Source organism: Tachyglossus aculeatus, chromosome 3, assembly GCF_015852505.1.
Source record: "Tachyglossus aculeatus isolate mTacAcu1 chromosome 3, mTacAcu1.pri, whole genome shotgun sequence".
Lineage (NCBI taxonomy): Eukaryota > Metazoa > Chordata > Mammalia > Monotremata > Tachyglossidae > Tachyglossus > Tachyglossus aculeatus.
The window spans coordinates 771,432-786,692 of record NC_052068.1 but is presented as its reverse complement, the minus strand read 5'-3'; the positions used below and the strand labels follow the sequence as shown (position 1 = coordinate 786,692).

The following is a 15,261-nucleotide window of genomic DNA, read 5'->3' as shown; positions in this document are numbered from 1 at the left end:
CTTCCCAAGCGCTTAGTCCAGTGCTCTGCACACAGTAAGCGCTTAATACGATTGAATGAATGAATGAATGACCGTCTCTTATGTTGCCAACTTGTACTTCCCAAGCGCTTAGTCCAGTGCTCTGCACACAGTAAGCGCTCAATAAATACGACTGAATGGATGAATGACCGTCTCTTTATGTTGCCAACATGTACTTCCCAAGCGCTTAGTCCAGTGCTCTGCACACAGTAAGCGCTTAATAAATACGATTGAATGAATGAATGAATGACCGTCTCTTTATGTTGCCAACTTGTACTTCCCAAGCGCTTAGTCCAGTGCTCTGCACACAGTAAGCGCTCAATAAATACAACTGAATGGATGAATGACCGTCTCTATAAGTTGCCAACTTGTACTTCCTAAGCGCCTAGTCCAGTGCTCTGCACACAGTAAGCGCTCAATAAATACGACTGAATGGATGAATGACCGTCTCTATAAGTTGCCAACTTGTACTTCCCAAGCGCCTAGTCCAGTGCTCTGCACACAGTAAGTGCTCAATAAATACGACTGAATGGATGAATGACCGTCTCTATATGTTGCCAACTTGTACTTCCCAAGCGGTTAGTCCAGTGCTCTGCACACAGCAGGCGCTCAATAAATATGACAATGAATGAATGAATATCCCCCCGCTGCTCCAAAAACCTCCAACTCTGGCCCAGCCGCCTCGGCATCAAGCAGAGACTCCTCACCCTTGATTTTACGGCATCCATTCAGCTCCCTTTCCTTCTTCCTCTTCTCCCAAAGCCACCGGGACCGCACTCTTGGCTCCTCCAGCGCCAACCTGCTCACTGGGCCTCCATCTCATCTCTGGCCACTGACTCCTTGCTCCCATCTTCCCGGGACTCCCTCCCCCTTCACAACTGGTGGATGGCCCCCTTCTCCCCATCTTCAAAAAGCCCTTTTGAAATCACACCTCCTTCCCTGCCTAATTTCTCACCTCCTCTCTGTCACTAGTCCCATTTCAATTCTCCTGTGTCACCTTTGCGCTCGAGTCCTCCCAAGGCACCGCGCTCCCAGCGCTAACGGACCATCTCTCTACCTATCAGGGTGGGTAACGGTCGCTTACCTTGAAAGCGCGTGTACCCGAGAGTTTCTCCTCGGAAGCTCTTATAGTATTTGACTCCGTACACTATAATGGGACGTCGGAGAATATGTGCAAGTACGAAAATGTGCGTCTGCTCCAAGCTGGCTCCGGGCTGGAACAGAGAACGGGAATGGCACCTTTAAGCTTCCCACGGTGCCGGGAGTGGCACATTCATTCAGTCCATCGTATTTATTGAGCGCTTACTGTGTGCGGAGCGTGAAACGCTCGCGGTGATGGGGGCACGGGGTGGGCCCAGGATGAGGCCGGGGGCCGCCGGTTCGGATCGAGAGGACGGGGGGTGCCCCCCAACCTTCCCCGGGGGCCACGGCACGGTCCTCCAGAGCGGGCGGCTCTGGAGAGGGCGCGGACGGGACCGGACCGGACGGGACGGCGGCGGCCTTACCTGGCTGGCCAGAGAGAGGATGAACGCCCAGTCCTCCTGCCACTGCTCCTCCCGCAGGGAAAAGTGTAACCCAAAGCTCTGCGAATACCAGGATTCCCACTCTTTCCAGCGTGGATAGAACCTGGAGGGAGAAGACCCATCTCAGTCGGGATCAGCGGCGCTCCGCGCCGCTCCCTCGCTGGGCGACGGCAACCTCGTAGGGGAGGGAGGAGCCTCCCCGCAGAGATAACGCCGGACGGCCGCCGCTGACCGGGCCGCCGGCCGCTTGCAGAGAGGAGGGAATGCCCCCAGTGATGGAGGGGTGGGAAACCGGGAGACCAGAGGGAGCGACAAGGAAAGGGGGTCCTCGGCGAGGGCGTGCAACCGGACCATCCAGGACACGGCCACGTCCTGTCACGTCCTCACCGCCTCACGCTCCAGGGACAACAGGCCACGCTGGACGTGGCTCTCGTCCCGGCCCGCTGGAGCGGTCACAGTCGGGAAGCGGCAGCGGCCGTGGCATTTACTGGGCGCCCGCGGCGGGCAGGGCCCCGCCACACTTTCAACTCCAGTTTCTCTGATTTCAGTCAATCCTTGAGAAATCCCACCTTCCCCTGGAGGCTTTCCCTGATTCGTTTTCTTCTCCCCATAAGTCCGTCATACTGACTGAGAGCTTACGGTGTGCAGAGCACTGCACTTAGCGCTCGGGAGAATGAAAGAAAACAGAGTTGGTATAACATTCGCTGCCCACAAGAAGGGGACGGTCTAGAGGGGAAGATGGACGTGAGTATCATCAATCACATTTATTGAGCGCTTACTGTGTGCAGAGCACTGTACTAAGCACTTGGGAAGTACAAGTTGGCAACATATAGAGACAGTCATCATCATCATCATCAATCTTATTTATTGAGCGCTTACTATGTGCAGAGCACTGTATTAAGCGCTTGGGAAGTACAACTTGGCAACATCTAGAGACAGTCCCTGCCCAACGGTGGGCTCACAGTCTAAAAGGGGGAGAAATATGAATTCGGATCTGTGGGTAAGTGCTGTGGGAATGAGGGAGGGGTGAGTAAAGGATTCATTTCCAAGTGCAAGGGGGACACAAAAGGGAGCGGGAGAAGGAGAAATGAGAGTTTAGGTGGGAAGACCTCTTTTAGTAAGACGCTCCCCATTACACTCAGAGCGCGTTAAGGCTTCGCCACTTCCCATAGCATAGCTCTCTTCCTCCCTTCAAGGCCCTGCTGAGAGCTCACCTCCTCCAGGAGGCCTTCCCAGACTGAGCCCCTTCCTTCCTCTCCCCCTCGTCCCCCCTCCATCCCCCCATCTTACCTCCTTCCCTTCCCCACAGCACCTGTATATACGTATATATGTTTGTACATATTTATTACTCTACTTATTTATTTTACTTGTACATATCTATTCTATTTATTTTATTTTGTTAGTATGTTTGGTTTTGTTCTCTGTCTCCCCCTTTTAGACTGTGAGCCCACTGTTGGGTAGGGACTGTCTCTATATGTTGCCAATTTGTACTTCCCAAGCGCTTAGTACAGTGCTCTGCACGTAGTAAGCACTCAATAAATACGATTGATGATGATGATGATGATAGCATTAGAGAGACGGCTGTCCCCTAGACTTTGAGCTCACTGTGGGCAGGGAACGGTGTCACCAACACCGCTGTCCTCTCCCAAGCACTCAGTACAGTACAGTTAACGCTCAATAAATACCATCAATTGACCGATTGGGAGAAAATGGCACCATCGATGGTGAATTCACCTCCGAGTGTCTCTACGTGTTGCCGACTTGTACTTCCCAAGCGCTTAGTACAGTGCTCTGCACACAGTAAGCGCTCAATAAATACGATTGATTGATTGATTGAGTGCACGTGTGGCTGAAAAGGCCTATGCGGGGTCCACTGACCCAATCACCGTGGGTCCACAACAAGGATGTCCCTTGTCATGCTGACTGTAGGGATCACATAAAAATAATAATAATTGCAATATCGGTTAAGTTCTTACTAGATACTAGGCTCTGAGGTGGACACAAGAGAAGTAGCGTGGCTCAGTGGAAAGAGCCCTGGCTTTGGAGTCAGAGGTCATGGGTTCAAATCCCGGCTCCGCCAATTGTCAGCTGGGTGACTTTGGGCAAGTCACTTCACTTCTCTGGGCCTCAGTTCCCTCATCTGGAAAATGGGAATTAAGACTGCGAGCCCTCCGTGGGACAACCTGATCACCTTGTAACCTCCCCAGCGCTCAGAACGGTCCTTTGCGCATAGTAAGCGCTTAATAAATGCCATCATCATCAACATCATTCACGGCAAGCAGCTGAGCCACCCAGCGTTGCCTCTTTGGCAACCGACGACCAATAATCCGGGCGCTTAATAAACGTCATCATTATTATTATTATTATTATACAAGCAAATCGGGCTGGACACAGTCCCTGTCCCACATGGAGCTCACAGCCTCCATCCCCATTTTCCAGATGACGTAACTGAGGCCCAGAGAAGTGAAGTGACTGGCCCAAGGTCACACGGCAGACAAGTGGCGGAGCCGGGATCGGAACCCAGGACCTTCTGACTCCCAGCCCTGTGCTCGATCCAGGTGCTTGGCACATAGTAAGCGCTTAACAAATACCAACATTATTATTATTATTATTACCAACCGTGTTGTACTGTACTTTCCCAAGTGCTTAGTACACTGCTCTAAGCTAAACATTTTGGGCAGGGAACGTGTCTACCGACTCTGCTATACTGGACTCTCCCCAAGCTCTCAGTGCAGCGCTCAGCCCGTAGTACACGCTCAATAAATACGGCGGGTTGACTGACTGCTCCATAAACACCAAGTGCTCAATAAATACCACTGATTGTGAGCCCACTGTTGGGTAGGGACCGTCTCTCTATGTTGCCAACTTGTACTTCCCAAGCGCTTAGTACGGTGCTCTGCACACAGTAAGCGCTCAATGAATGAATGAATGAATGAACTGATTGATTGTCTCTTTCCATATCAAGTTTCCCTGCTAGCAGGGCATCTCAGGAAGTTACTCCCAGTTTTCAGTTGGGACGCAGCATCGCCAGAAACCTTGTTTTACCAGTAGTAGCCGCAGCAGTAATAACAGCAACCTTAGTATTTCCGCTGTACTAAGCGCTGGGAGACTGTGCACCGATAAGGCCCCTGGCCCTCAACAGGTTCCCAATCTAGGAAAATTTAAGTGGAGAGTGAGGACCGGTGACAGGTACACGAGGAGCAATGAAACCAATAAAAGTACAGTGCTCTGCACACAGTAAGCGCTCAATAAATACGACTGAATGAATGAACCCTGACACAACCTAAAGGGCGAGGACGAACACACAAAATAAAACCAAAGCATCAGTCGGGCGCTGCGTGGGTACAGGCGGGCAGAACGTCAGACTCCAGGTTCCTGAGGGTGTGGTGGACGGTGCCACCCCGCCGCCGTTCGTGCCCCTCGCACCCGGCTTAGCTGCTTTATGAGAGGAGCAGAGCTCCAGTGCCGGGAGACCACCGACGACGCGGGACACCGCCGTTGGCGAGCTCGTCCCGCCGCCTGACGTGGAGACCAGCCCTTCGGCGACGCCGGTGGAACCGCTCCAAGCGCCGGATGCGACGGGGCCCGGGATTCCCGATCCCGATCGGACGACACCCCGGCTCTGTTGGCCTTCTGTCTGAACCCACACTCGGCCCAGCGCCCAAAGGAGGTGCTGGCCTTCTCCGTCCCATTTTCTACTTCGTCGTCCACCTCAGTGTGTTGCCCAAGCGACAGGATCCCGCGGTAACACTTGGGTCTGTGTCGAAGTGAGTTTTCGGTTGCCCCTCGGCGCAGGCCGCTCCATGACCTGGGTTTCCTTCCACGCCATTACAGCCCGTCTCCTCCTTGGTGGATGAGCGGCACCGTCGTCACACAGCGCCCTGAGATCCCACGACACGCTCTTATGTTCTTATATCTATTCTATTTATTTTATTTCGTTGATATGTTTGGTTTTGTTCTCCGTCTCCCCCTTTTAGACTGTGAGCCCACTGTTGGGTAGGGACTGTCTCTATACGTTGCCAACTTGTACTTCACAAGCGCTTAGTACAGTGCACTGCACGCAGTAAGCGCTCAATAAATACGATTGATTATGATGATGATGATGTGAGCCCACTGTTGGGTAGGGACTGTCTCTATATGTTGCCAACTTGGACTTCCCAAGCGCTTAGTACAGTGCTCTGCACACAATAAGTGCTCAATAAATACGATCGATTGATTGATTGATTAGTCCTCCGTCGGGCGTTCAGCCGGCTGGGGCGGTTTACGAGTTAGGCGGCCCGTTTGGAGGGGCCCCTTTCCTAGCCCCCTTGCCCATTAGAGATGCAGCGTGGCTCAGTGGAAAGAGCCCGGGCTTTGGAGTCAGAGGTCACGCGTTCAAATCCCGACTCTGCCACGTGTCAGCTGGGTGACTTTGGGCAAGTCACTTCACTTCTCTGGGCCTCAGTGACCTCAGCTGTAAAATGGGGATTGAGACTGTGAGCCCTCCGTGGGACATCCTGATCACCTTGTAGCCTCCCCAGTGCTTAGAACAGTACTCTGCACGTAGTAAGCGCTTGATAAATGCCATCATTATTATTATTATTATTACTCTGCCTGGGCATCTCGGGGCGGCGCCATACAAACCAAAGCGAAGGTCGGTGCGTTTCCGTTTCCGCTCCCCAGGAGAGACCCCGCGGGTCAGGGGGAGGCGAGGCCCGGGGGCGCGGGGTGCTCACCAATGCGAACAGTCGTGCAGGCTGTCGTGCAGGGCTTTCCGCAGCACGGAGTCCTTGTCGAAGAGGCCCCAGGTGGCCTGCAGCACCGAGTCGAGCAAGCAGTCCCCCGCGGTCCGGTTCCAGAGCGCGTAGAGCCGGCTGTCCAGGCGGCTGGCCAGCTCCAAAGACCAGTTGATGATGGGCGACTCTTCTTCCAGCTCTAGGGGGTATTGAAAACACGGTTACCCGCGCGGCTCGGCCCGAGGGGCCCCCAGGGCAAGACAAGGAGGGGGATGGCCGATTTGTTGCCAACATTTGTTGCCAATTTGTACTTCCCAAGCGCTTAGTACAGTGCTCTGCACACAGTAAGCGCTCAATAAATACGATTGATGATGATGATGCCAATACCGAGCTTCCTCTTCCCCTTCGCCCTTCCCTCATCACCACACATGAAAATTTGCACGCGCCCAATCTCTTCTCTCTTGCCTTCAACCTCCTTGGGGAGCAGAGCAGGAGTAGCAGGAACAAGGAGCGAGAATGGAACCCGCCTCTGCCACGGCCTTCCTCCCTCACCCCCGGGGTCTCCGGTGAACCCCCCGAGGCCTTTAAGGAGGGGCTTTGCGCTCGTCGAGGGGGAAATTTCCCAGGAACTGGCGACGAGGGCAATGGCCAGTTCTGGGGTCTCCCTTGCTGCCGCTGGTTTGGCTCCTGCGGGGTTCCAGGACCTCCCTGGAGTTTGATTTCCCACTTTCCTTTGGTCCTTTCTTCTAGACCGCGAGCCCGCTGTTGGGTAGGGACCGTCTCTATATGTTGCCAACTTGGACTTCCCAAGCGCTTAGTCCAGTGCTCTGCACACAGTAAGCGCTCAATAAATACCACTGAATGAATGAATGAATGAATGATGATGGAACAGCCTCACAGCCCCACCCCGGGTCATCTCCCGCCTGGCACCAAAACCCACACAAGATGACTGAGTGCATCTGCGGGGGCGAAAAGAGCATCCCAGACGGAGAGAGGGGATCCGAAGTCACACGCTGTCTGCGGGTATTCCCGGAAGCGGGAAAGGCAATGGACTCATCTGCTCAAGACTCACAGGGGCAACCGGGTGGGCCGAGACGCCGGCGGGACTTTTGCTCAAGAAGCCAGGTTTTTGGAGAGAGGCCCGCCTGGCTGGCAGAACCTGAGAAGCAGTGTGGCCTACTAGGGAGCGTAAGCAGGAGGATGGGGTCTAATCCCAGCTCTACTCCTTGCCTGCCGTGTGACTTTGGACAAGTCCCTAAGCTTCTCGAAGCCTCAGTTTCCTCATGTGGCAAATGGGGATAAAATACCTTCCCCACAGCACCTGTATATATGTATATATGTTTGTACAGATTTATTACTCTATTTATTTATTTTACTTGTACATATCTATTCTATTTATTTTATTTTGTTAGTATGTTTGGTTTTTTTTTTTCTCTGTCTCCCCCTTTTGGACTGTGAGCCCAATGTTGGGTAGGGACTGTCTCTATATGTTGCCAATTTGTACTTCCCAAGCGCTTAGTACAGTGCTCTGCACATAGTAAGCGCTCAATAAATATGATCGACTGATTGATTGATTGATACCTGTCCTCCCTCTCCCTTAGACCATGAAACCCGTGAGGGACAGGGATTGCGTCCGGCCCGATTATCCTGTACCTCCCCCAGCGCTTGGCACACAGTAAGCGCTTAACAAATACCCCGACGTTACTACTACGGTGCCAAGGGCACGGCTACATACAGAAACGAAACGGAGACATACGTTCCCGTCAGTAATTCAAAAAGAAGCTTCCTATAACAAAGCAGAGCATGCTGGTGGCCAGGATTTTCGTTCCTTCATTCATTCAATGGTATTTATTGAGCGCTTACTGTGTGCAGAGCACCGGACTAAGCGCTTGGGAAGTACAAGTTGGCAACATATAGAGACGGTCCCTACCCAACAGTGGGCTCGCAGTCTAGAAGAAAGGACCAAAGGAAAGCGGGAAATCAAACTCCAGGGAGGTCCTGGAACCCCGCAGGAGCCAAACCAGCGGCAGCGAGGGAGAACCCAGAACTGGCCATTGCCCTCGTCGCCAGTTCCTTGGAAATTTCCCCCTCGACGAGCACAAAACCCCTCCTTAAGGGCCTCGGGGGGTTCACCGAAGACCCCGGGGGTGAGGGAGGGAGGCCGTGGCAGAGGCGGGTTCCATTCTCGCTACTTGTTCCTGCTACTCCTGCTCTGCTCCCCAAGGAGGTTGAAGGTAAGAGAGAAGAGAGTGGGCGCGTGCTAATTTTCATGTGTGGTGATGAGGGAAGGGGAAGGGGAAGACGAAGCTCAGTATTGGCAGAAGGAGACCAGATCTCCAGGTGAAAGCCTGGGGTCCCAGGGGTTCCATTTCTACCACGGTGGAAAGCCTCCGGCCTGTGAGCCTCCTCTCCTACTGAGAGCTCACCTCCTCCAGGAGGCCTTCCCGGACTAACCCCCCCCCCCCACCACCACTTATTCAATCAATCAATCAATCGTATTTATTGAGCCCTTACTGTGTGCAGAGCACTGTACTAAGCGCTTGGGAAGTACAAGTTGGCAACATATAGAGACGGTCCCTACCCAACAGTGGGCTCACAGTCTAAAAGGGGGAGACAGAGAAGAAAACCAAACATACTAACAAAATTCCTCTCCGCCTCCTCCCTTCCCCATCGCCCCCCTCCCCAAAGCACTTGTATAAATTTGTACATATTTATTACTCCATTTATTTTATTTGTACATATTTATTACTCTATTTCTTTTATCAATGATGTGCACATAGCTATAATTCTACTTATTCTGATGGTACTGACACCTATCTACTTGTTTTGGTTTGTTGTCCGTCTCCCCCTTCTAGACTGCGAGCCCGCTGTCGGGTAGGGACCGTCTCTACACGTTGCCGACTTACTTCCCAAGCGCTTAGCACACAGTAAGCGCTCAATAAACAGGACTGAATGACTGAAATGAATGTGCGACTACACCAGCACCACCCTCCCACCTGGTACCTCGAGCTCACCTTTCTGAACATCCCGATCGAGCACTTCGTCAAACAGCTTTTCCTGGACCGTCGGAGGCAGGTCTTCGATGTCTGCAGGGGAAATCACGGTGCGTTACGAGGAGGTTTCACCGGGTTAAAGGTGCCGGCTTTCACGACGACACCCACATCGTCCCAAGCTCCTTCACCCCCGCAGTCACCACCCAGGGACGTTCACGGGCCGGCTTTCCGCAGCGCGGCCTCGGTCCCAAGAGGCCTCACCCCCGGCCCCCGACGCTGGGGACCCTCTGCGATTCCCAGGGGAAAAGCCTCCCTCCCCCTGGGATAGGCCCGGCCTGAAGAACTCGGATCCTCCTTTGGATCTTCGTCCCCAAGTCCCCGCGATCCAGGGCCTCCGTCGACCGGCCACAGGACTGCGGCTGCCTCCAGGTCCGGGGGCCGACCCAGTCAAGAAAAAACCGCTCAGGGTAGCGCAGGCAAATGGTAGAGCCGTTCCAAGCCACAGCGGAGTCAGTAGAGGGTGGAAGGAGTGGCAATGGCGACTTGCTCCAAAAGGGAGAAATCGATTTTTGATCGGAGGAAAAGAGATTCATAAATCCTTGAGGCCCAGAGGCAATAGGCAAAACAGAAAGAAAGAGCTGAAAGTTATGTAAAAACTACGAAGGAAAACTAAAAAACAGGAGGGCGCGTGAAGTGAGCGGCCCATATTTCAGTAGCCGCGATAAAAAAGTAAAGGGAAAAAGGCAGGCTGGAGAATCACACGCCCATCCCCTCGCTCGCTCCCTCCCTCCGTCCATTCCCTCTTTCTCCCCAGGAAGAAGTCATAAAGTGGACTTGGAAGGCCTAGATAATAATAATAATGATGGCATTTATTAAGCGCTTACTATGTGCCAAGCACTGTTCGAAGCACTGGGGAGGTTACAAGGGGATCAGGCTGTCCCACGGGGGGCTCACGGTCTTAATCCCCATTTTCCAGATGAGGGAACTGAGGCCCAGAGAAGTGAAGTGCCTTGCCCAAAGTCACCCAGCTGACAACTGGCGGAGCCGGGATTTGAACCCCTGAGCTCTGACTCCAAAGCCCGGGCTCTTTCCACTGAGTCGTGCTGCTTCTCCACACTCCGTTCCACTAGGCTCCCTAACCACAACTTTAGGACCATTTACCGAGCCCCTGCCATGGGCAGGGGGCTGTGCCAAGCGCTTGGGAGAGGACCGAAGTAGTCGAGGATTCGGTACCGGCCCTAATGGCCATCAGGGGCTGCGGCCAGGGCCAGCCCGTGGGGCCCTGCCCTGTCCCGGCCGGCCGGAGCCCGGGGCACAAGCCCCGCGGCTAGCTGGCTGTCTGTGAGCCCACTGTTGGGTAGGGACTATCTCTATATGTTGCCAACTTGTACTTCCCAAGCGCTTAGTACAGTGCTCTGCACACAGTAAGCGCTCAATAAATACGATTGATGATGATGATGATGATGTCTGTCTGTCAGGCTCCGGCCACGAGGCTCCTGTACTTCCACCTCGAGACCTGCTCAAAGCCCTCAATCAGCTCGCCCCCCTCCTACCTCACCTCCCTGCTCTCCTACGATCCAGCTGGCACACTTGGCTCCTCTGATACTAACCTTCTCACTTTACCTCCATCTTCTGTCTCCTCCCGCCTTCAGGACATCTCCATCCATGGATGTCTGCCCGCCAACTAAAACTCAACATGTCCAAGACTGAGCTCCTTGTCTTCCCTCCCAAACCTTGTCCTCTCCCTGACTTACCCATCTATGTTGACGGCACTACCATGCTTCCCATCTCACAAGCCCGCAACCTCGGTGTCACCCTCGACTCCGCTCTCTCGTTCACCCCTCACATCCGATCCGTCACCAAAACCTGCCGGTCTCACCTCCGCAACATCGCCAAGATCCGCCCTTTCCTCTCCATCCATACCGCTACCTTGTCTCCCCCTTCTAGACTGCGAGCCCGTTGTTGGGTCGGGACCATCTCTATAGGTTGCCAACTTGTACTTCCCAAGCACTTAGTCCAGTGCTCTGCACACAGTAAGCGCTCAATAAATACGATCCAATGAATGAATGAATCTCGGCTATGTCGCCGTCGACCTCTCGCCCACATGGTGCCTCTGGCCCGGAATGCCCTCTCTCTCCATATCCGACAGACAATTCCTCTCTCCCCCCATTTAATAATAATAATGATGGCATTTATTAAGCGCTTACTATGTGCAAAGCACGGTTCTAAGCGCTGGGGAGGTTACAAGGTGATCACGTTGTCCCACGTGGGGCTCACAGTCTTAATCCCCATTCTACAGATGAGGGCACGGAGGCCCAGAGAAGTGAAGTGACTTGCCCGAAGTCACACAGCTGACAAGTGGCGGAGCCGGGATTTGAACCCATGACCTCTGACTCCAAAGCCCGGGCTCTTTCCACGGAGCCACGCTGCCTCTCCGCTTCACTTCAAAGCCCCACCGAAGGCACGTCTCTTCCAAGAGGCCTTCCCTGACTAAACTCTTTTTTCCTCTTCTCACAATCCCTTCTGAATCACCCTGACTTGCTCCCTTTGTTCATCTCCCCTCCCAGCCCCACAGCACTTAGGTACACAGCTGTAATTTATTTATTTATACTTATGTCTGTCTCCCCCTCTAGACTGTAAGCTCACTGAGGACAGGGAATGGCTCTCTTATATTGTTCTACTGTACTCTCCTAAGAGCTTAGTACACAGCTCCGGACACAGAGCTGCAGAGAAGCAGCGTGGCTCAGGGGAAAAGAGCACGGACTCTGGAGTCAGAGGTCACGGGTTCAAATCCCGGCTCCGCCGATTGTCAGCCGTGTGACTTTGGGCGAGTCACTTCACTTCTCTGGGCCTCAGTTCCCTCATCTGGAAAATGGGGATTAAGACTGTGAGCCCCCCGTGGGACAACCTATTACCTTGTAACCTCCCCAGCGCTTAGAACAGTGCTTTGCACATAATAAGCACTTACTAAATGCCATCATTATTATTATTATTATTATTACAGTAAGCACTCAACCCGGCTAAGCGATTGACCTGCTCACTCCAAGTCTCTGACAGGACCCGACCGTGGGGAAAGACCCAAGGTACTGCCTTCCGGCCTTTTAGCACTCTGTAGTCTGCTCCCCTCGAGAATCATCATCATCAATCGTATTTATTGAGCGCTTACTGTGTGCAGAGCACTGTACTAAGCGCTTGGGAAGTACAAGTTAAAAAGTCACTCCGACTAGCTCCCACACTCAGGAGTGGGGAGAGGAGCTCAGGAGACCCCTTCCTATGTGCCCCTTCCCGGGGGAAGTTTAATTAATACCTTACAAGGCAGGCTTTGTAACCAAGCCCATTGTTGGGTAGGGACCGTCTCTATAGGTTGCCGATTTGTACTTCCCAAACGCTTAGTACAGTGCTCTGCACACAGTAAGCTCTCAATAAATACACTTGAATGAATGAACGGAGCAGAGGGATGGGTGGGGAAGCGGGGAGCCAGATAGTTGGGGAAAAAGACCCCCAGGCCATCTGGAAGCAAGAAGCAGGGAATGATGCTCCTGGGACACCAGGACACAGGTAAGGCTCAGAGCCGCGATCCCGGAAGGACACAGGGGGCGGGGGGAGATCGGAGTTGATCCCGGGTGAGGGTCGGGACACCCGGAAGTTAGAACCGCCTCTGCGGTGGGGAAAAGGGCACAGACCTGCCCTGGCATCCGGAGGACTCTGACAAGGTGAGACTGGAAGCTGGGATGCCCCGAGACAAGAGGGGAAAGGACCAGAGAGGACGTGTCACTGCTTGTCTTCTATGCTTCCATCATCATCATCATCAATCGTATTTATTGAGCGCTTACTATGTGCAGAGCACTGCACTAAGCGCTTGGGAAGTACAAATTGGCAACATATAGAGACAGTCCCTACCCAACAGTGGGCTCACAGTCTAAAAGGGGGAGACAGAGAACAAAACCAAACATACTAACAAAATAAAATAAATAGAATAGATATATACAAAATAGAATAGATGTGTACTTCCAAGTGCTTAGAATAATGCATGGCGCCCAGCGGGTCCTCAGTAAGTACCCCGCTCTTCCTACCACCCTCCAGACGTCGTCCGGCGAACCTCCAAGTGCTTAGAATAATGCGTGGCGCCCAGCGGGTCCTCAGTAAGTACCCCGCTCTTCCGACTACCCTCCAGACGTCGTCCGGTGAACCTCCAAGTGCTTAGAATAATGCATGGCACCCAGCGGGTCCTCAGTAAGTACCCCGCTCTTTGACTACCCTCCAGACGTCGTCCGGCGAACCACGTCCTGGCCTTCCCTGAGGAATGCCGGAACCGGTGGCCACGTCCTGTCGATGGCCTCGCCAGTCGGGACGGACTGGTGGACGGAAGGTGACCGGCCTGAGGGGGCCACGCCAGGGCTTAGTCGGTGAGGGGGCCCGCTCCCCGGAAGGATGGACATCCCAGCCGCCTTTTGACCGGGAGTGGGGGCCCGCTATCGCACCGCTGGGCAGTGGGGGCTTGTTTGGCCGCCGCCACCGCCCCACTGGGACTGTCCCGCCTAGAATCCCGGGCACCTACGACAGCGCCGCCGCAGCACGACGCTTGGGAGGGAGGCTCTCTCGTTCCTCCACGTCGCCTGTTAAAAGCCCGGGGACGGGGGTGGGTTCGTGGTTACCTGCGGGTAACGTAAATGTCACGAGGTCGGTTAGAAAGTAGCAGGCGAAGTCTCCCTTGCGCTGGTGGAGGGAGGCGGCCACCTCCCGGCGGATCTGCTCGGTCAGCTCCGGACAGGCCATGGCGGGGATGCACTTGGCAGCGTGCTGGGACACCTGAAAAACAGAGCGCACCTGTCAGCCCCCGGTGCTCCCGCCGTCCCAGCTGGGACGACTGCTCCACCCTCGCGGCGCTCTGCGTGGGCTTTAGCTTCCCACCACGGCAGGGCTGGACTGGCCGAGCCCCCGCAAAGTTGGGCCTAGGGCTGGGCTGTGGCCACCGTGACCGCTGGCCTCAAAACAGCCCCCTTCTCGACTGTTAGCCCGTTGTTGGGTAGGGACCGTCTCTATATATTGCCAACTTGTACTTCCCAAGCGCTCAGTACAGTGCTCTGCACACCGTAAGCGCTCAATAAATACGACTGAAGGAATGAAGGAATGAACAGCCGAGCCTCCGGAAGGCCGGGGCCGCGGTCACTTGTGATTGCCGGCCTCGGAACCGCCCCGCCCGGTAGCCACAGTGCTTCCCGAGAGCCTACGGGAGGTTGACGCTCGCCCTCGGCTTTCCATCACTCTCGGCGTCCAAACCCTTTCCCCGGGAGGGCCGGGGACCCATTCTCATCCGTACTCAATCAATCAATCAATCAATCAATCGTATTTATTGAGCGCTTACTGTGTGCAGAGCACCGTACTAAGCGCTTGGGAAGTACAAATTGGCAACATAGAGAGACAGTCCCTACCCAACAGCGGGCTCACAGTCTAAAAGGGGGAGACAAAACCAAACATACTAACAAAATAAAATAAATAGAATAGATATGTACAAGTAAAATAAATAGAGTAATAAATATGTACAAACGTATATACAGGTGCCGTGGGGAAGGGAAGGAGGTAAGATGGGGGGATGGAGAGGGGGACGAGGCGGGGAGGAAGGAAGGGGCTCAGTCTGGGAAGGCCTCCTGGAGGAGGTGAGCTCTCAGTAGGGTCTTGAAGGGAGGAAGAGAGCTAGCTTGGCGGATGGGCAGAGGGAGGGCATTCCAGGTGACGGCTTCATTTCCCCGGTGCTTCGTTCGGTGCTCCGCACGCAGTCGGCACTTAATAAATTTTATTAGCGCTATTCCTGAGAGAAGGTATTCCTCGGGGAGGACTACTTAGGCAGAGGAGGGGCTCAATTAAAATAACTACCAGGCAGTATTTCTGGGATTCAGTGGCAAAAAAAAAACGTACGGGTAATTTTCCAGAAATGAACAGAGATAGGTTGGGCCTGGCTCTTCACCTGTCATGGCAGTGAATAAGGGGAATTAAGACTGTGAGCCTCCCGTG

General features: G+C 53.8%; 1 protein-coding gene across 1 annotated transcript in view; it reads right to left on the bottom strand.

Moving 5' to 3' along the window:
- The window catches only part of ZRANB1 (zinc finger RANBP2-type containing 1), a 48,857-nt gene that overhangs the window by 5,833 nt on the left and 27,763 nt on the right, over nucleotides 1–15,261 (bottom strand). Inside the window, exons 3-7 of the mRNA XM_038743772.1 lie at nucleotides 13,905–14,058; nucleotides 9,271–9,342; nucleotides 6,257–6,455; nucleotides 1,524–1,644; nucleotides 1,103–1,232 (exon numbers count right to left, since the gene is read on the bottom strand). Coding sequence (XP_038599700.1) covers nucleotides 1,103–1,232; nucleotides 1,524–1,644; nucleotides 6,257–6,455; nucleotides 9,271–9,342; nucleotides 13,905–14,058 — 676 coding nt within the window. The remainder of the gene's footprint in view (nucleotides 1–1,102; nucleotides 1,233–1,523; nucleotides 1,645–6,256; nucleotides 6,456–9,270; nucleotides 9,343–13,904; nucleotides 14,059–15,261) is intronic.